Genomic DNA, 20,790 nt, shown 5'->3' with positions numbered 1-20,790 from the left:
AATGGCAAATGAAATATAATGTCAGAAAAGTGTATGGTCATGCATTTTGGTTGAAAAAATAAATGGAACACTTTTTTAAATGGGGATAAAATTGAAAGCACGCAGATGCAAAGTGACCTGGGAGTCCTCATGAAGAATAGCCTGACGGTAAACTTGCATATTGTGTCAGTGGTGAAGAAGGCAAAAGCAATGCTGGTATTCATTTCAAGAGGAACAGAATACAAGAACAGGGATATGATGCAGAGACTTTGAAGCCCTCATTTGAAGTATCGCAAGCAGGTTTGGGATGCTCATTTAAGAAAAGATGTGCTGATGTTGAAGAGGGTTCAGAGGAGATTCACTTGGATAATTCCGGGAATGAAGGGTTTGATAGCTCTTGGCCTCTATTCATTGGAATTTAGGAGAATGGTGGGTGGGGGGGGGGGGGGGGGGGAAATCTCACTGAAACATTTTGAATGTTGAAAAGTGTAGACAGAGTAAATGTAGAAAAGTTGTTTCCCATGGTGGGAGGGTCCAGGTCAAGAGGGCACAACTTCACAATTGAATGGCATCCACTTAGAACAGAAATACGTAGAAATTTCTTTAGTCGGAGGGTGGTATATCTGTGGAATTTGTTGTTACAGGTGGTTATGGAGGCCAGGTCATTAGGTGTATTTAAAACAGGGATTGATCAGTTATTGACTAGCCAGCACACGAAAGGATAAAGGAGAAGGCCAGACAGTGGGGCTGAGTGGGAAAATGGATCAGCTCAGGATTGAATGGCGGAGCAGACTCAATAGGCTGAATAGCCTACTCTTGCTCCAATGTCTTATGGTCGTGGTGGAGATAAGGAAGGGGAGAGAGTTCGATGATGGGCAGATAGTTGGAGATATGGGGAAGAAGAGAGAGTTGGGTGATGGGCAGAGGTGGGTAAATGAGGAAGGGGAAAGAGTAAGGTGATGGGGAGAGTGCTGGGGAAATGGAGAAGGGAAGAGAGTAAGGTGAATGGGCAGTGAATTTAGAAGATGGAGAAGGGTAAGAGTCAGGGAGAGATGGGGAACTGGGAAAATTAGGGAGAGATAATGAAATGATGGCCAGAACTGTGGAAAGGGAAGGGCAGAGAATTTGTTGATGAAAAGAAAAGGGCAGAGAGTTGGGGAGATGAGGAGAGAATTGGGGATAGGAAAGAGTTGGGGAGATGCAGAAGGGGAGAGTTGGGGAGATAGAAAATGGGCAGAAGTTGGGGGAGATGGAGAGAGACCTGGGGGAGAAGGGGAGAGACCTGGGTGAGATAGGGACAGACCTGAGGGAGATGGGGAGAGGGCTGGGGGAATGGGGAGTTGGGGAGGTGAGGAGAGAGTTGGAAGGGTTTGAGGGAGAATGGAGAGAGATGGGGAGTGAGTTGGAGTAAGATGGAGAAAGTTGGGGTGATAGGGAGGGAGATGGGGAGAGAATTGGGGGAGATGGGGAGAGAATTGGGGGAGATGGGGAGAGAATTGGGGGAGATGGGGAGAGAATTGGGGAGATGGGGAGAGAATTGGGGGAGATGGGGAGAGAATTGGGGGAGATGGGGAGAGAATTGGGGGAGATGGGGAGAGTATTGGGGGAGATGGGGAGAGAATTGGGGGAGATGGGGAGAGAATTGGGGAGATGGGGAGAGAATTGGGGGAGATGGGGAGAGAATTGGGGGAGATGGGGAGAGAATTGGGGGAGATGGGGAGAGAATTGGGGGAGATGGGGAGAGAATTGGGGGAGATGGGGAGAGAATTGGGGGAGATGGGGAGAGAATTGGGGGAGATGGGGAGAGAATTGGGGGAGATGGGGAGGAGTGAGACAGCAAGAAGGCGAGGAGGGAGAAGGCAAAGAGGAGACGGCAAGGAGCACAGCAAGGGAGAGACAGGTAGGAGATGGATGGGTAGATGGAGAGGAGGGGGAAAAGGAGCAAGGAGATGGGAAGGAGGGAGACAAAGTGAGAGGGAAAATTGGGGGAGTTAGGTGGAAATGAGAGAGAGTTGACGAAACTGAAAGATTTGTGGAAATGGGACGGGAAGAATTTTGGGGAGATGGGAAAGGGGAAAAACATCATGGAGATGGGAAAGAAGAGCGGCATGGAGATGGGAAAGAAGAGTCATGGAGATGGGAAAGGGGAAGAGCGTCGGGGAGATGGGAAAGGGGGAGAGTGTCGGGGAGATGGAGAAAGGGAAGAGTGTCGGGGAGATGGGAAAGGGGGAAGAGTGTCGGGGAGATGGGAAAGGGGAATAGTGTCGGGGAGATGGGAAAGGGGAATAGTGTCGGGGAGATGGGGAATAGTGTCGGGGAGATGGGGAATAGTGTCGGGGAGATGGGGAATAGTGTCGGGGAGATGGGGAATAGTGCCGGGGAGATGGGGAATAGTGCCGGGGAGATGGGGAATAGTGCCGGGGAGATGGGGAATAGTGCCGGGGAGATGGGGAATAGTGCCGGGGAGATGGGGAATAGTGCCGGGGAGATGGGGAATAGTGCCGGGGAGATGGGGAATAGTGCCGGGGAGATGGGGAATAGTGCCGGGGAGATGGGGAACAGTGCCGGGGAGATGGGGAACAGTGCCGGGGAGATGGGGAACAGTGCCGGGGAGATGGGGAACAGTGCCGGGGAGATGGGGAACAGTGCCGGGGAGATGGGGAACAGTGCCGGGGAGATGGGGAACAGTGCCGGGGAGATGGGGAACAGTGCCGGGGAGATGGGGAACAGTGCCGGGGAGATGGGGAACAGTGCCGGGGAGATGGGGAATAGTGCCGGGGAGATGGGGAATAGTGCCGGGGAGATGGGGAATAGTGCCGGGGAGATGGGGAATAGTGCCGGGGAGATGGGGAATAGTGCCGGGGAGATGGGGAATAGTGCCGGGGAGATGGGGAATAGTGCCGGGGAGATGGGGAATAGTGCCGGGGAGATGGGGAATAGTGTCGGGGAGATGGGGAATAGTGTCGGGGAGATGGGGAATAGTGTCGGGGAGAAGTGTCGGGGAGACGGGGAATAGTGTCGGGGAGACGGGGAATAGTGTCGGGGAGACGGGGAATAGTGTCGGGGAGACGGGAAAGGGGGAATAGTGTTGGGGAGACGGGAAAGGGGGAATAGTGTTGGGGAGTTGGGAAAGGGGGAATAGTGTTGGGGAGTTGGGAAAGGGGAGAGCGTTGGAGAGATGGGAAAGGGGGAAAAGCTTCCGGGAAATTGGAAAGGGGAAGAGCACTGGGCAGAATAATGAGAAGAAAGAAGGGACCCAGTACAGATGGCAGACAGGGATGGGTTGGGAGAATACAGAAAAATGGCAGAATCGGAGATGCAAATGAGTGTGTAATGTAGGTACTGTGGGGTAGCAGGAAGTACCAACAAGGAAGGAGGGAACTGGGAAGCATCTGCGAGAAAATGTCAAAAGCAGAGGGAGAATTGAACAAGGTAAATCAGAGGGGAGGGGAGTTTGGAAAAGTGAAAAGTTCTAAATTGGACTGTGGTTTTGTACAGTAATATATTTGGCAAGTGGGATGAATTGAGAAGGGGAATTTGGGAACATGCTAGTCAATTTTGACGCGAAATGGGGAGTATGAAAATTGGGGGTGGGAGAGAGGTAACTGGGAGATGGAAGAGAGAGTAAATTGAGAGAGAGATAACTGGAAGAAGGTGGGAACTGAGCTCCTTACCGGTCCCGAGTGTCTCTGCCTCTTCGCTTTCCTGACATTACTGATAAACCTGCGCCCCATCTTCTTTGCATACCAGACGGACACAAACATCGCTGCCGGCCGCCGGGAAGCCCCCCTTTCTCTCGATGCCGTTTTCAAAGTTCAGCCCAGCTGCCCATTTGCAGGTGGTGGGCGTGAGTCTGAGCTCGGGCGGCCGTTTCACCGGCCAGAGTGGGTCGGGCTTGTTGCCTGCTAGCTCCGCTGTCTGCTCGCTCTGTGTCTCCGGCGCCGAGAGCGCGCTGGCCGGCGGCTGCCGAATGAGTCCCTCGCCCGCCTCCCACCAACGACCTGCTTCGCACACTCGCACTTTACAGGAACCGTGCCCCTCCCTGTGCCAAGAGGATGCCAACCCCCGTTAACCCTCCACTATCCCTTCCCAACCGACCCCCGTTAACCCTCCACTACCCCGACCCTGCCGACCACGTTAACCCTCCACTACCCCAACCCTGCCGATCCCCGTTAACCCTCCACCACCCCTATCCTGCCGACCCTGTTAACCCTCCTCTACCCCTCGTTGCCAACTCTGTTAACCCTCCTCCACTCCTTCCCTGCCAACACCCCAATGATTACCTTCACAGCCCCTAGCCCAATCCTCTCAATTAACCCTTGCACTAATTCTACACTGCCAACCCCAATTAACCTCCCATTGCCTCTACCCCAAACCTGATCTCCTAATTAACCCCTCCGTTGCCTTCCCCTAACTCGCCACCCCCCAATTAACCTCTCCACTACCCCCACCCCTATTAATCTCCCTATTAACCCCCAAAGCTGCCAAACCCCTGCATTCACCCCTCCACTACCAACCCCTAATCCTAACTCTAACCCATCCTTTAACCCCAACCCTTCTGTGCTACCCAACCCCAATCATTAATCCCCTCTATTGCTACACTACCCCCCTGCCATGCTTCCTCACACCAGGGTTCAAATTTGGGATTTCTGAGCCATTGGGGGATGGGGAGAGTCTCAGAATTGAATGTTCACACCCCTCTATCCCTCACTCTACACCTCACCCCACTCACTCACTCCTCCCTCCCCTGCTCACTCTTTCCACTTGCATTCTCTGCCCCACTCTTTCTCCCCATTCATGCCCAGCATCTGAAGAAGACCCACCCTTCTCCTGCTCTGTCCAACTCTCATCTTACTCTCTTTCCCACTCTCTCCATCTCCCCCTCATACTATTTTCCTTGTTTCCTCTCTCTATCTTATCCTCCTGACTAGACCCAGTCTTCAGTAGTGACTGGTTTCAGCCACTACTCAGCTCACTTGAAGTTCATTTTCCCCTCTGTATCTCATGACCTCAGGAAGGTGCAAATCAAAACAATGCTAACAATCCCTCTGGTATCTTTACTCCCTGGTATCCTTAAGTCTATATTTATGAGCCCACCTCACTGACAAAAGACAAAGGAGGAAAAACCCATCACCCAACCCCAACCAACCAATTTTCTCTTGCAACCGCTGCAACCGTGTCTGCCTGTCCCGCATCGGACTTGTCAGCCACAAACGAGCCTGCAGCTGACGTGGACATTACCCCTCCATAAATCATCGTCCACGAAGCCAAGCCAAAGAAAGAAAGATATTCGTGCAAGGCTCTCCCTCCAGTCACACCTACCCCACACAAATAGGGGCCAGACCCAGGGGCATCCCTGACAGCAATCAGCTCAAAGCAGTCAGTTCCTTTGGGACATATCACTGAGCAACCAGCAGGGTCAACACATTAAATATTAACCAAGAAAGGCCATGGAAATAACCAGCAGAGTTAAACAATAGGGGGCAGTAGATGTTTTCTACATGGACATTCGCAAGGCATTTGACAAGATGGTAGGATGAAAGGCTAGTCCAGAAGGAGAGGACCTATGGGATCTAGGCAAGCTGACGAATGGCATCCATATAAAAATAAAAACACAATGCTGGAAAAACTCAGCAGGTCAAACGGTGTATTTCATTTAGCAAAGATAAAGATGCAGAACCAACGTTTCAGGCTTGAGGCCTTCATCGAGGTTATGAAAAAATGTTACCAGGTGCACAAACAAAATGGTGGGGTTGGGGGTGGAGAGAGGAGCACAGGTAGGCGGAAATAGGTGGATAAGGGAGGGAGGGCACACCAGCAACTATGGGGAGGGGGGGATGGCTCTGTGAATGAAGAGGGAAGTGGCAAAAGGAAAGGGAAGGGAGGTACGCTAGTAGAAACCGATGTTAATGCCATCTGGTTGGAGAGTGCACAGACAGAAAATTAAGTGTTGCTTCTCCAATTACAGGTGGCCTTGGTGGGGCGCTGCATGAGACATGGACATGACATGTCAGCATGAGAGGGGCTCAGAATTGAAGTGGTTGGCCTCTGGGAGATCCCTGTCACTGAGTTGGACAGAGCGAAGGTGCTTTGACTTGCTGAGTTACTTCAACAATATGTTTTTACTTCAATCACGGTGTCTGCAGACTTTTGTGTTTTACCTTGAATTGGATCCGAAGCTGATAGGAAGCTTTTCAATGGTGTACCTCACAGATCATTGCTGGGACCTTTGATGAGTGTGATGTATGTTAATAATGGATATGAATGCAGGAAGTATGATTAGTAACTAGCAAGATGGCACAAATGTTGGCAGGATATAGATCAGATAGAAAGCTGGGTAGAGAGTTGGAGATGGAACTTAATTGTAACAAGGATGAGGTGATGCATTGTGGATTGTTAAATAGGGGGTAAGAGGTATATCATAAATGAATGTTAGGAATGTTGACCAAAAGAGGGACCTAGGGCCAGCACGGTTGGCGCAGCGGTTAGTGCAGTGCCTTTACAGCGCCAGTGATTGGGACTAGACTGCGGTTCGAATCCTGCACTGTCTGTAAGGAGTTTCTATGTTCTCCCTGTGTCTGCGTGGGTTTTCTCCAGGGACTCCGGTTTCCTCCCACCTTTCAAAACGTACCGGGGGCGTAGGTTAATGGGGTGTAAATTGGGCGGCATGGACTTGAGGGCTGAAATGGCTTGTTACCGTGCTATACGTCTAAATTTAATTCCCGGAGAGCAGCAACCCCCATGTTAATTGGTTGATAAAGCTTGTGGCATAATTGCCATCAGATGTTAGGGCATAGAATGTAAAATTTGGGACTTTTCATTGCAACTTTACAGCACACTGGTTAGCTTGCTGACAGACATTGCTTGCAATTCTGATGGGCACACTGTGGAAGGATGCAAGGATGTAGTTGAATAAATTCTACTATTCTATTATTTCGATACTTGGAGCTGTGGTTTTTTTTGTGGTTAAATGTACTTTGAAAATTTGGTTTCAATTTTGAAAATTTTTGGATTTCATAGTTTTTTTTACTTACTAGCCCTATATTCTTTTTTCCATCTTCTGTGCAAGATTCTGCTTTTTATGAATGGTTTAAGTTGGGTATCCAATCGTTTCAGGATAATAATATTATTGATATTAATTTAGCTTCATTTGAACAACTATCTTTTAAGGAGTTTTTTGAATTTATTATCATTGAGACTTCCTCAGGACCTTGCTATAAACACAATAGGGATCATTTATAATTTTAAACTGACTCAAATTAGGTAATTTATGATTTACTATTAAAGTCTAGGGATCAAGATCTTCAGCCCTCATTCTGAGATTCTACATGGGATTCTATCTTAAAATTGGTAAATTCCTCCTCTTTATGTGCCCATCATTCATTTCCACAATTTAAGGTAGTACATTGAGCCTACTTTTCTAAAGTTCAATTGGCTAAATTTTATCCTATTATTTCTTCAAACTGTGATAGATGTAACACTGAAGAGGGTACTTTATTAGATGTTCTGGTCTTGTTCCTCTATTTCCAAATTTTAGGGAGATATTTTTCATGTCTTATCTTTAGTTCTTAATGCAAATCTTATACCTAATCCTCTAATTGCTCTTTTTAGATCAACTAGTTATTAATTTGAAATTAACTGCATCTCAGTCCCATGTAGTTTCTTTCACTTCCCTTAATGCTTGTCACTCAATATTGATGAGATAGAAAGATGCTGTCCCTCCTTCTCACACTCAATGATTATATGACATCTGGCATGTCTAACTTTGAAAAAAAATCAAATCTTCCTCAAATGTAATGGAATTAAACTTTTCAAGTGTATAGAGTCCTTTTATTAATATTTTTCATAATTTATAAGATCATTCAGATCTTGTCTTGTTTGTTTTTTTTAAAGTAGTTAAATTGTATGTATTTACCAAATAACTTCGGAAGGGGAGAGAATATTTTTTAGTAGAATTAATTCAACCACATCCTTGTATCCTTCCAGTGTGGCCAGGAGAATTGCACAGTGTACTCCAACAGCAGGCTAACCAGTGTGCTGCAAAGTTGCAATTTGTGGTATAGTATCAATTTATTTTGTTAGTCCTTTCAGTTAACAACATGTAACAACTGATTAAATGATTACTTGATTATTTCTTTTTTTTTGCTTGATTGTTATGATATCTAGTTTATATGTAACAGATTTTCTTATACAAGTCTTTTGTTTATTTTCCTTTTCATATTACCTCTTTATATTTGGATAAATATGGCTAATACTCTTGGTATCTTTATTGTAAAATTTAATAAAATATTGAAACATGATGTGGTTGCACTGGAAAGAATGCAGAGGAGATTCACCAGGAACTTGCCTGGAAGAACTTTAGTTATAGGAAGAGATTGGACAGGACAAAGGAAGGTGAGGGGTGACCTGATAAGGATGTAAAACCATTGAGAAGCAAAGATAGGGTCTTTTATATACAATAGGCGTGTCTGAATTAATTGAGGATCCCTTTCACCCCGAAAACAGCATCTTTCAGCTGCTTCCTTCGGGGAAGAGATGCAGGAGTATGAGAGCCAGCACCACCAGGCTGAGGAACAGCTTCTTTCCATGGGCAGTGAGAATGGTGAACGACCAAAGGAACCGCTCACACTAACCACCTGAGACACTCATATTTACAAAACAATATTTACTTATTTATATGTATACAGTAGATGAATACTTATTCTGCATTATGTATTGTTCTTCTGTGTGTGTGTTGTCTGGTTGTGTGTCTGTGCGTTTTGCAATGAGGACTGGAGAATGCTATTTCATCGGGTTGTACTTGTGTGATCAGATGACAATAAACTTGTCTTGATTTGAAACTGGGAGGGACAGAGTTTTAGGGTGAGAAGAAGATCTGGAACTTGATGTCAGAGTAGGCAGGGGAATCAGCTAAGTGTCACGACATTTAGATGGGTACTTTAATAAGCAGAAGATTAAAGGCCTAGTGTGTGAAAATAGAATTAGTGTAGATGGACAAAATGTTATCATGGATACCATGGGCCTGTTTCCTATACTGAACAGCTCCATGACTATTGCTCTCTGAGGAACCAGCAGAGTGAAGGTGTGAGCAGCAAATAGTGTCCAACCTTTCGGGCAGGTTACCTCCTGAAAATTATCATTCCCTGCACAGTCGCCGTTCGAGGCTCTACCTGCCAGTGTACAGCTCGACCACACCACATCTAACCTATCAACACCTTCACTATGAGCGGAGTGGGACTGAAGAAGGAATGATCCAAACTTTGCCCTCCTCCCCAAATCACAAAAAGGAGAAGGAGACCATACCAACAGTCTAACCCCACCTTCTAGTCCCTCCCCAGATCATAAGAACATGAGATATAGAAGCAGGAGTAGGCCATCTGGTCCATTGAGGCTGGTCCGCCATTCAATGAGATCATGGCTGATCTGATGATGGGCTCATCTCCACTTACCCGCCTATTCCTCATATCCCTTAATTCCTCTACTTAAATAAGTCAGAATCTATCCAACCTCATCTTAAATATATTTACTGAGGTCACCTCCACTGCTTCCATGAGCAGTGAATTCCATAGATTCATCACTCTGTGGGAAAAGCAGTTCCTCCTCAGCTCCATCCTAAATCTACTCCCCTGGATCTTGAGGCTATGTCCCCTAGTTCCAGTCTCCCCCACCAATGGGATCAGCGTACCTTCTTTTATCTTGTCGATGCCTTTCATAATTTTATATGTTTTTATAAGATCCCCTCTTATTCTTCTAAATTCCAGAGAGAACAGTCCCAGATGACTCAATCTTTCCTCGTAGGCTCACCCCCTCATCTCTGGAATCAACCTGGTGAACCTCTTCTGTACTGCCTCCAGTCCGTCCTTCTTCAAGTAAGGAGACCAGAAGTGTACACAGTACTGTAAATGTGGCCTTACCAGTACTTTGTACAGTTGCAGCATAACCTCCCTGCTCCTCAATTCAATCTCTCTCGCAATGATAAAGCCAATATTTCATTTGCATTCTTGATCGCCAGCTGCACCTGCAAACCAAACTTTTGAGATTCATGCACAAGCCCTCCCAAGTTCTTCTGCTTATCAGCAGGCTGCAATCTGATCTTCCATTTTTCCTTCCAAAGTAGATAACCTCACATTTACCAACATTCCATTCCATCTGTCAGGCCCTTAACCTAACTATACCTCTCTGCAAACTCTCCATATCTTCTGCACAATTTGCTTTTCCACTCAACTTCGTATCATCACTATTACCTGTCCCCTCTTCCATATAGTTAATAGAACCACATAATTTCAAGGACACATGATGGGTATCTATGACTCCATTTCTTCAAGCTATATGTTCCCACTTCCATCACCTGCTGGGTGAAAGCACTTTTCCTCCTCTCCCCTCGAATCCTTCTCAAACCATGGGTGTACAAATTTGTACAAAACCTTGAAGAGCATGAAGCTGAAATGGCACGATGCAGCTCAGAAGAAACCTGCTCTAGTGACAAGGGGAGACAACCCAAGTGCCCCTGCGCCCTCCCGGTTCAACCGAAGTGCTGCTTGTACTTGTGAGGTCTCACTGAACACAGCCATGCTGACAACATTCACACATTTTTTTTAAATCATGCATTTTCAACACCTTTCAAGACACCTTGCAGAAAAGAAATAATTTTCTGAAGTGTAGACACTCATACAATCTAAAAGTCAATTTGAACACAGAGGCTCTAGAACTGCCAGATGGTGATGCCCTGAGAATGAGGGCAGGACACAGGCAAGAAGTCATCAGCTCTTCAAAATTCAGTCTGTGGCATCTTTTATGGGAGAAGGCAGATGAAACTATCTATTACTAAATGAAAGATTGTACCTATGACAGTACAGCTCTCCCTCAGTGCTAACCCCCCACAGTGCAGGGCTCCCTCAGTACAGCCCCTTCCCATGGGTCATCTTAGCTTTGGATTAATTTACCTGTATTATGAATAGGATTATCTGTCAGGAATAAATCCCTGACCTCCAGGACCAAGGATTATAGACTCCACTGAACTGCCCATGAGGCATCACCTCCTGTTCTGCCTTTCAGTGGAGAGTCCTTTCGTGTTGACAGTCATTTGTTATAACATTGATGGTGACATTGAGCTGCTAAACAGCATGATGCAGTTAGGACATCTGCTTAAGGTGACTGGAGGAAGGTTCAGGGGAGATGTCAGAGATAATGTGTTGTGGGTGCCTGAAATGAATTGCTAAGGGTGGTGGTGGTAGTGGCTGGTACAGTAGAGACTTTTAAAATTAGATAGGCACACAGATATAAGAAAAATTAAGGGTATTGGGTGTGAGCTGTGGAAAAAATAGCTTTTTGTGGAGTAGGTTTATATGGGTTGGCACAACATTGTGGGCTGAATGGCCTGTACTGTGGTGTAATGTTCTATATCCAGGTTTCTTTTAAACCCATTGGTGGTGCCAATCTCACCCCCACTCTCAGGGAAATGCAGCTGGTCCTAAATGGCTGTCTGGATATGCTGTGGACTGCCTGATATTGTCATCAACTGGTTCTGGTCTCTCTGCGTGTGAGAGCATTGTGTGCACCATACAGGGAAATTAGAAAGGGAATCGAACAAACGTAATTGAAGATAAACTGATTTGAAAAGGGCAGCTTCCTGCTGGGGTCACTTAAATATTACCATTTCTCAATTAGAGGTAGGCCCTGCTCGAAAACAAGAACAAGTCACATTGCTGTGAGTGAGATTGAGGCAAGGGGAAGAGGGGAGAGAGGGAAGAAGCAAGGAAAAGAACAGGAGAGAGAAAAGGAGGAAGGAATGGGAGAGAGAGGGATAAAGAAAGGGAGGAAGGCAAAAAAAAAAGAGGGGTGATCAGAAAAGGGAAAGATGAGGAGAGGGGAAAGAGAGGACCAGGTAAAGAGGAGGACATTGAAAGTGGGAGAGAGAAAGATGGGGAGGGGGAAAAGGAGGCAAAAGAGGAGGGAAAGAGGGGAACAAGGAAAGAAGAGAACATTGAAAAAGTTCAGGGAAAGGGGGAGAGAGAAAGAGAGGATGGGAAAGAAGGGGACATTAAAAGAGGACAGGGAAAGAGAAGGGGGGAAAGGAGGAGAGAGAGAGGGGGAAGACATAAAGGGAGGAGAGAGAAAGTGAGAGAAAGAGGGGGAGAAAGGAGAGACAGAATGGGAGGAGAGAGAAAGGGGGATAGAAAAAGGGAACATTGAAAGAGGACAGACAAAGAAGTTGGGGGGGAGAGAGGAGAAGAGCTCCATCTTCTCCGTATAGGAATACACCATTTTCCAGCCCCCATCTGACCCATTTTGAGGAGAGCCCTTGTTCTTCTCCCACCACTCCCATTCCGCCCCCCCCTACCCCAAGACCCTTCTGACAGTATGTGGCCCAGAATTAGACCAAGCACACCAGTTAAGGCCTGTCTGCAATGTTATAAAAGTTAAAATAACATCCTTGTTGCTGTTCTGTTTTTAGATCCTGTCCTCTGGTCCTTCTCAACTTGTCCACGCACCTGCAAACAGATGTAGAGACACCTCTGGATCTCTCCGTTCCTGTCTCTGCTGCCCCATATGACGTATTTCTGCTCATTCTCAATTCCAAAACCGTATGTTTTAAAGGGGTGCAGAGGAGATTTGCTAGATTACCTGGATTGGAGAACATGTCTTGTGAGGAAAGTGTAAGTGAGCTTGGAGCTTTCTCTTTGGAGTGACGCAGGATGAGACGTGATTTAACAGATGTGCGTTAGATAGGGTGGACAGCCAGAACCCTTTTCCTAGGACGTCAATGGCTAATACCAGAGGACATCCATTTAAGGTGAGTGGAGGAAATTTTAGGGGAGACGTCGGGATAAGGTTTTCTTTATGCATAGTGATGGGTACCTGAAATTTGGTGAGGGAGGTTGGTATAATAGGGACATTTAAAAGACTATTAAATGAGCACATAGATGAAAGAAAAATTGAGTATTCTGGACTGTGAGGGAGGGAAGGATTAGATTGATCATGGAGTATGTTTAAATAGGTCAACACAACATCGTGGACCAAAGAACCTGCACTCTGCTGTACTATTCTGTTCTATGTTGCATAAAGAAAAGGAATTAATTTGTCTAAAAGCTGTAGTGACTCTTTATCCAGCTGCAGTGGGGAATGCCCAGACCCTAGTTCGGTGAATGTCTGAAATCCCATTCCCAGCTCTCAATCATTGGACATCCAGCGCTCCCATCATTCCTGCCAAAAATGACTCGCGGTCGGACCTCTTCCCTCTTCACCCCAACAAGCACCACACTCCTCCTCACTTTTCTAGCTATCCATCCTGTAGGATGTTGATGGTCCTTTCAGTCAGTTTGTGGAGTTTGATATGCGCGTCCTGGAGTGGCTGTACAGGCCGATCCTTGACTGGCACTGCTTGCCACGTACTTGGCAGGTAAGGCCTGGAGGGGCAGCAGAGGCAGAAGCTCTGTCGTGGTGCCTTTCCTCTGTTGCCTCTGAGCTTGTTCTCAGCAGCATCCACACCTTTTCTGATGGCTCTTGTGCAGAACACTCTTGTACTGTAGTCACTGGCCTCCTCATTTTCGGGTACAGTTGGCCGTACAAGATGTCTTTGGGCAGTCTTCTGTCAGGCATTCTAACAACATGTCCTGCCCAGTGCAGTTGGGATGACATCATCAAGGTTGACACTGCTGGGATTCTGGCTCAAGAAAGGACCTCGACATTGGAGACCTTGTCTCACCAGGTGATCTTCATCAGAGAACGTAGGTGACGCTGCTGCAGCTGGTCAAGCTGATGTAAGTAACTCTGATGTGGGCACCGCGTCTCCCATCCATATAGCAAGCCCTGATATGACAACAGCCTTGCACTTGGTGGCCGACCTGATGCTCTGTGACCCAACCCAATCTTTCAGCTGACCAAAGGCAAAGCAGGCCTTTCTGGTTCTTGACTCAATCTCTACGTCGTGAGAATGCTGCCCAGGTAGCAAAACTTGTTGGCAGCATTCTCACCATACTGTACAAAAAGACAATAGGGGGAAGTGGTTTGGAGGTGTGAAGGGAGTGGAGGGGGGGGGGGGGGGAGAGGAAGACGATGCAGGGATTAGGCAGAGGCAGAGAGAGAGAGAGAGACTCACCCACTCTGTGGAAGAAAGCAGGTCATGAGACAGGACAAGACAGGGTAGATGCAGGAAGAACATTCTTGATGTTGGGCAAGTCCAAGACAATTGGTCACAGTTCAAGGATAAGGGTTCTTGATTAGCCAGGGCATCAAAGGTTATGCAGAGAAGGCTGGGTAGGGGGCTGAATGGGAAAATGGATCAGCTCAAGGTTAGATGGTGCGGTGGACTCAATGGGCTGAATAACTGAGATTTGCTCTCATGTCTTCTGTAAGCCTTTTAGGACCGGCATGAGGAAAAACTTCTTAACTTGTGGAACTCCCTGCCACAGTATTGAGGCTGGTTCATTAGATATATTCAAAAGGGAGCTGGATGTGACCCTGATGGCTAAAGGGATCAAGAGGTACAGAGAGAGAGAGAGAGCAGGAGAGAGAGGGGGGACTGTTGTCAGATAATCAGCCATGATCATACTGAATGGTGAAGCAGGCTTGAAAGGCTGAATAGCCGTCTGTTCCTATTGTCTTTAATTCTGAGATGACATTTCCTCATTGTGAACTCTTTCATTCTCTCTCTCTGCATCCTGGTTTTTCTGTCTCTCAATCTACTCTCTCTTTTTCTGATTCCCCCTCAGTTTTTCATGCCTCCAGCTCTACCCTTATCACTTTCTCCCTCTCTTTCCTCCTGTCTCTCTCGCACTCCGTCATCCTCCATCTCAAAGTTTCTCCCCCACTCTCACTGTCTCTCCTCTCTTGTCAGCGGAAGAATAATGTCTTGGGTTGGAGGTGAGTATATTCATGTCTGCAGGAAGATTTACCTTTGCTTGGCGCTCAGGAGACATCAGGTTTAATGCCCGTTGCTGTGGAAACCTTTGCGCTACCAGGCTACATCATAACTTGGATTTCTCAAGGGTAAGATCTTCCTATTGGGTGGTGTGAAGACAGAAGATACAAACTCCAGTCCAATCAGATCATCGAGAGGAATCAAACGCCAATGGATTTGTTATGGGTCGAAGGTCACGTGTGACCTTCTCTCTCTCTCTCTCTCTCTCTCTCTCTCACTCAATCTCAATACCATTCAGCACTCCGTATTGCTTGCAAAGGATCGAAGATTTTCAGCCCCTCCACCATACTATTCAGAAAGCAAAGGCAATGGCGGAAGCAGGGAAAGATAATTACTGTGAACCCTCCCTCATGTATGTGTGCAATTATTGTGTCCAGCTGGGAGGAGGCGATCAATGGTCACTGATGATCGGGGTTGCGTGACTCGGGGAAAATTTCACCCGGATACAATGCCTGTGTGAGGAAAATCTCCCTGATCAGCCTGCCTCTGACACAGATCTTGGCTCCATTCCCCTTGCACCCCAGATCTCTTGGTCAAGAAGCCCTTCTGCCTGGGCAGGCTGGCCCATTTAACAGCAACTTGTTCCATAACCCACCCTGTCTTGCCAGATAATTCTCCCTTGAGAACCTCAACCTCACTCAGGCACTGCATTCTGAGTCCAGCTTCCCCACACCCCTTCCAAACCAGAACTTGTACCCTATGGTTTTACACAAGGGAGAGGTTTATCTCTCTGCCGCTCAGATACCCCTTAAGGGACCACAGCATTTAACTCCTTATCCTCCAAAGACAGAGGCTGTGCTTTATGTTGACAGGATTGAGGGACTTACCGGGATGCAGAGCTCAGCTGGATCCATTTGCTGCAGTAAAGGGATGATAATTAGTGAGTGCAAATCAAAGCAGCTCTGACACAACAAGCCTATCAGACACACAGTGAGCCACGGTAACAGGAAGCCGTTCAGCCCCTTGAACCGTCACACAGGAACAGGAGTCCATTCAGCCCCTCATGCAGGAGGAGGTCATGCAGGAGGAGGTCGTTCAGTTCCTTGAACTGTTACATGGGAACAAGAGGAGGTCGTTCAGCCCCTCATATGTTACATGGGAAAAGAAAGAGGCCGTTCAGCCCCACAAACTGTTGCATGGAAGCAGGAGGAGGACATTGAGCCCCTCGATCCATTACACAGGAACGGGAAGAGTCAGCTCAGCCCCTTAAACAATTACACAGGAACAGGAGAAGGCCATTTAGCCCCTCAGTAATAGCACTGAGGCATCCAGGGGTGGGTATTTAAGAACCAATTCTGGGGGTAGGTGAAGGTGCAGTTTCCACCTACGTTCAGCGCCACCCTCTCCCCTATCCTAAGAGAGCCTTCCCTGGCCTTTGCTAAAAACTGTGTAAAGTCAATGATGCTTTCCACAGTCCACCAGCATTTACTGCTGCAGTTCACACATCAGAAACATCCACATGAGTGAGTTCGGTAGAGTAGCCTGCACCTCATGGCCAGGCAAGGGTAGGGCAGCCGGCCTTGGGGGGAAAGAGGATTCACTGTCTGTATCAGTAGCCCAGCACACTGGATCCAGCAGACCCAAACTCAGTGTCATGGGGGAAGACAGCGAATGTGAAGAGCTGCCAACCAATGATTTAGGAAATATATGTTTTTCATTGAAGAAAAGATAATCCCCAGGGCAGGGACATCGTGCGTCAGACACAGAGTGAAGCTCCCTCCGCACCATCCCATCACACACTCCCAGGGTCAGTCACAGAGTGAAGCTCCCTTCACACCGTCCCATCACACAGGGTCAGACACAGAGTGAACCTCCCTCCGCACCATCCCATCACTCACTCCCGGGGTCAGACACAGAGTGAAGCTCCCTTCACACCATCCCATCACACAGGGTTAGAAACAGAGTGAAGCACCCTCGAGACTGTCCCACCACACAGTCCTAGCGTCAGAAACAGAGTGAGTGTCCCATCACACGCTCCCGGGCCAGACACAGAATGAAGCTCCCTCTACACCATCCCAACATATAGTCCTGGGGTCAAGACACAGAGTGAAGCTCCCTATACACCATCTCATCATACACTCCAAGGGATCCGATACAGAGTGAAGCTCCCTCTACACTGTCCCATCACACACTCCTGTGGTCAGTCACAGAGTGAAGCTCCCTCTACACTGTCCCATCACACACTCCTGGGGTCTGTCACAGAGCGAAGCTCCCTCTACACCATCCCATCACACACTCCCGGGGTCAGAAACAGAGTGAAGCTCCCTCTATGCCGTCTCATCATGCAACCCTAAGGTCAGTCACAGAGTGAAATACCTTTTACACTGTCTCATCTCACACTCCTGGGATCAGTCACAGAGTACAGCTCACTGTACACCATCCATCACACACTGTCAGAGTTAGAAACAGGGTGAAGCTCCCTTGAGACTGTCCCACCACACACTCCTGGGGTCAGACACAGAGTGAGACTCTCTCTACACTGTCCCATCACACACTCCCAGGTCTAGACACAGAATGAAGCTCTCTCTATACCATCCCATAACACATTCCCAGGGTTAGAAACTAAGTGAAACTACCTTGAGACCGTCCCACTACCCACTCCTGGGGTCAGACACAGAGCGAAGCTCCCTCTACACCATCCCATCAGACACTCCCAGGGTCAGACATAGCATGAAGCTCCTTCAACACCATCCCATTACACTCCCACGGTCAGACACAGCATGAAGCGCCCTCTACGCTGTCCCATCACACACTTTCGGGGTCGGTCAAAGAGTGAAGCTTCTGCTACACTGTCCTATCACACACTCGCATTATCAGGTACAGAGCGAATCTCCCTCTGCACTTCCCTCTCACACACTCCAAGGACTGGGACAACATGGGTGAGGCTCCTTGCTGACTCTTCAACAGCTGCACTCTACCAGGATTCCACAGGATGGAGCCAGAGGCCCATGTTGCCGCCAATTTCTTCCATTCACTTGCCTGCTGAGGCTTTGATGAGGCATATATCAACCCCCACCCCCTCGCCTTCCCACTCTGCATACTGATCATTGCAACCCAAGAGTTCAGCAGCAGGAGACCCCTGGCAAGGCAGAGGTCCTTCCTCGATTTAACCATTGTAACTATCTGATTTAACCCCTCTTACTCCCTACTGATGCTCTGACCTAGTTAAATAATCCAATAACATGCTCCAGGGATCAGTGATAGCCGTTCAGGAGAGTGTGAATAGGCAGGGTTAGAAGTCATGGGATTAGTAGGTGTGGGCTCTGGTTCATAGCCATAGATTATAGATAGCATAATGTTAGTGTCGGTGACCCGGGTTTGAATTTGGTGCTGTCTGCAAGGAATTTGTATGTTCTTCCCAGGTCTGCAAGGGTTTCCTCCAGGTACTCCAGTTTTCTCCCACTTTTCAAAATGTATAGGGGTTGTAGGTCAATTGTGTGTAATTCGGATGCACAGGCTCATGGGCTGGAAGGGCCTGTTACGGTGATCACTGTCTCATTTCATTAAAAAATATCCATAGATTGGGTTCATGCTGAAAGTGGTTGAGGCTTGGGGTGAGGTTCAAGTGAAATGGTCAGGGTTGGACTCAGGTCAGATGAAAGGATTGGATTAAGGCTGAAGGTGGGATGAAATGGTCAACCAGGGTGACAAATCCCTGCTGGAATCCCACCCCCCCCCCCAAACTGGTTCAGCCCTTCGCTGTCTCCACCCTTAATTACCCTCAGCCCCAAGAGAATACTCCTCTCTCCCCCCCCCCAAAAAAAAGCTTCTGCCCTAGGGTCATCCCATTGGCAGACAATCATCAGGTGGAGTCTGACCATCGATACCTATTGCTCTCAGAAAGACTCAATGGTCTGTGGTAGGGCCTCCAACCAATCCCACCCTTTCCTTTTCCAGAGCAAAGTGTGGGAGACAGAGGTGAGGAGCTGACTGGAACAGTTAACTCTTTTGGGAATAGGATCAACCCCTAGTAAACCCAATTTAAAGAAAAATAGCGGAGTAAGTTCACCAAAGGGTCGGGCAATAGAAAGGACGGGTGCTGGACACATGTTGGGCACACAGCTGTGAATCTGAAAGCAAACTCCAGTACTCCTGTCATTCATTGAAGCAGCTCGGGATAAACATCTAGCCCTCCAACATCAAACAGAAGCCACACACACCACAAACAGCTAATCTCCACAGGGCTAACACTGTCAGGGGTGGGGTTATGTCAGTGGTAATCCCTACCTCTCTCCATTTTAACCAACCTGAGCTGGGCAGGAAAGTCTGGGGCTTCAAGGCAGACCGACAATCTCCACGGATTGCCCCCAAGCAGGAGGCCAAACCCAGGAACAACCTGACAAGATCCTGGGATAAGGATGGAGCTATCCGTCCCAGGGCAGATCCACAGTTTGGTGAAAAAGAAGCCCAAGATAATGGGCACAAAAAACTCTGGATGGAGTGAGACTAGGAATAGAGGGAAGACTGGGAACAGTAAAAGGAGAATACACTGCGAATGGTGATGGGGTGAGACACTGGCAACGACAGAAGATACAGAAAATGGGGGGGGGGGGGGGGAGACAGGTGGGAGAAAAGACAGAAAATGGCAAGATAGACTAGGAACGAGAGGAGAGTCACTGGGGATGGGAGGGGAGACATTGGGGACAGGAGGGGTGACAAAGACTGGGGGGAGACATTGGGGATGGAAGGGGAGACACTGGGGACGGAAGGGGAGAAATGGGGTGGGAGGGGAGATGTTAGGGATAGGAGGGGTGACACTGGGGACAGATGGGGAGACACAGGATGGAAGGGGAGACACTGGGGACAGGAGTAGGAGACACTGGGGTTGGGAGGGTGAAACACTGGAGATGGGAGGGGAGATACTGGGGAAAGGAGGGGAGACACTAGGGATGTGAGGGGAGACACCAGGGACAGGAGGGGTGACACCAGGAATGGGGTTGGAGACTCTGAGGACGAGGGGAGAGACACTAGAGATGGGATTGCCAGCATTGAGCACATTCCATGTTTAAGTTCTGTGCCAAGAGTGCCCACAGTTGGTTCAGCAATGAGCAGCGGGAGGGGCTGCACCAGTGAATCTGGTTAATTTGTAACCAATTGAAAGGGTCGTACCTTCATCGGGGAGATGTGGGAATGCGACACATAGCCATGTACGTTCTCAATCTGTGACAGGTTCTTCTCTGAAACGTGCACCAGTTCTGGCCCCTTCATCTGATTGGATAAGTGTGCCGGGCTGTGCTCCAAGGGCGGGGTGTCTTCATCTTGGTACCGATATTTCTGGAAAACGGACAGGGCAATGATCAGCCTCCCTGTACTGCCCCTCAGATGTACACATTCTTACCTCCCACCAGGAATAGGCTACTTCAGAATCAGCATTTATTGTCATGAACAAGTCATGAAATTTGGTGTCTTGCAGCAGCGTCACAGAGCAAACATTCATATTATAACCATCTTACAATATTACTATACAAAATAAAAGTAATTGTGCACGAAAAGTGAGGCCGCGTTTTTGGTTCATTGATCATTCAGGGATCTGATGGTGGGGAGGGGAAGAAGCTGTCCTTGTGCTGCTCGCTGAGTGCTCGTCTTTAGGCTCCTGTTCCTTTTTCCCGATGATAGCAGAGTGAAGAGGGCCTGGCCTTAAGGAAGGGGGAAATTAGAACTCTGTTAATCATATAACATGGAAAGAGAACGTAATATTTTATTTATTGGATTTTCATGAATCTTTGGAAAATCAAAAATACAAAATAAAAGAGGGCACAGCCCAGGTGGTGGGTGGGTCTTTGAGGAGAAAGGCTACTTTTTTAAGACACTGCCTTGTCGATGTCTTCGACGGAGTGGAGTCTGGTGCCTATGATGTCGTAGGCCGAGTAAACAACCCTCTGGAGTTTATT

General features: G+C 47.8%; 1 protein-coding gene across 7 annotated transcripts in view; it reads right to left on the bottom strand.

The window, feature by feature from the left end:
- Positions 1-20,790, bottom strand: part of LOC138754984 (disks large homolog 4) — a 264,622-nt gene that overhangs the window by 78,475 nt on the left and 165,357 nt on the right. For 5 of the 7 annotated variants that reach the window (XM_069920090.1, XM_069920092.1, XM_069920096.1 and 2 more), the window contains 2 exons: positions 20,009-20,173; positions 15,727-15,756 (listed from right to left, as the gene is read on the bottom strand). In XM_069920090.1, the coding sequence (XP_069776191.1) occupies positions 15,727-15,756; positions 20,009-20,173 (195 nt within the window). The remainder of the gene's footprint in view (positions 1-15,726; positions 15,757-20,008; positions 20,174-20,790) is intronic. The other 2 variants (XM_069920091.1, XM_069920094.1) reach the window with 1 other exon arrangement.

Source organism: Narcine bancroftii, chromosome 2, assembly GCF_036971445.1.
Source record: "Narcine bancroftii isolate sNarBan1 chromosome 2, sNarBan1.hap1, whole genome shotgun sequence".
In the NCBI taxonomy this organism is placed as follows: domain Eukaryota; kingdom Metazoa; phylum Chordata; class Chondrichthyes; order Torpediniformes; family Narcinidae; genus Narcine; species Narcine bancroftii.
Note: the sequence above shows the minus strand (reverse complement) of the source record. Positions and strands in the feature narration are given on the sequence as shown.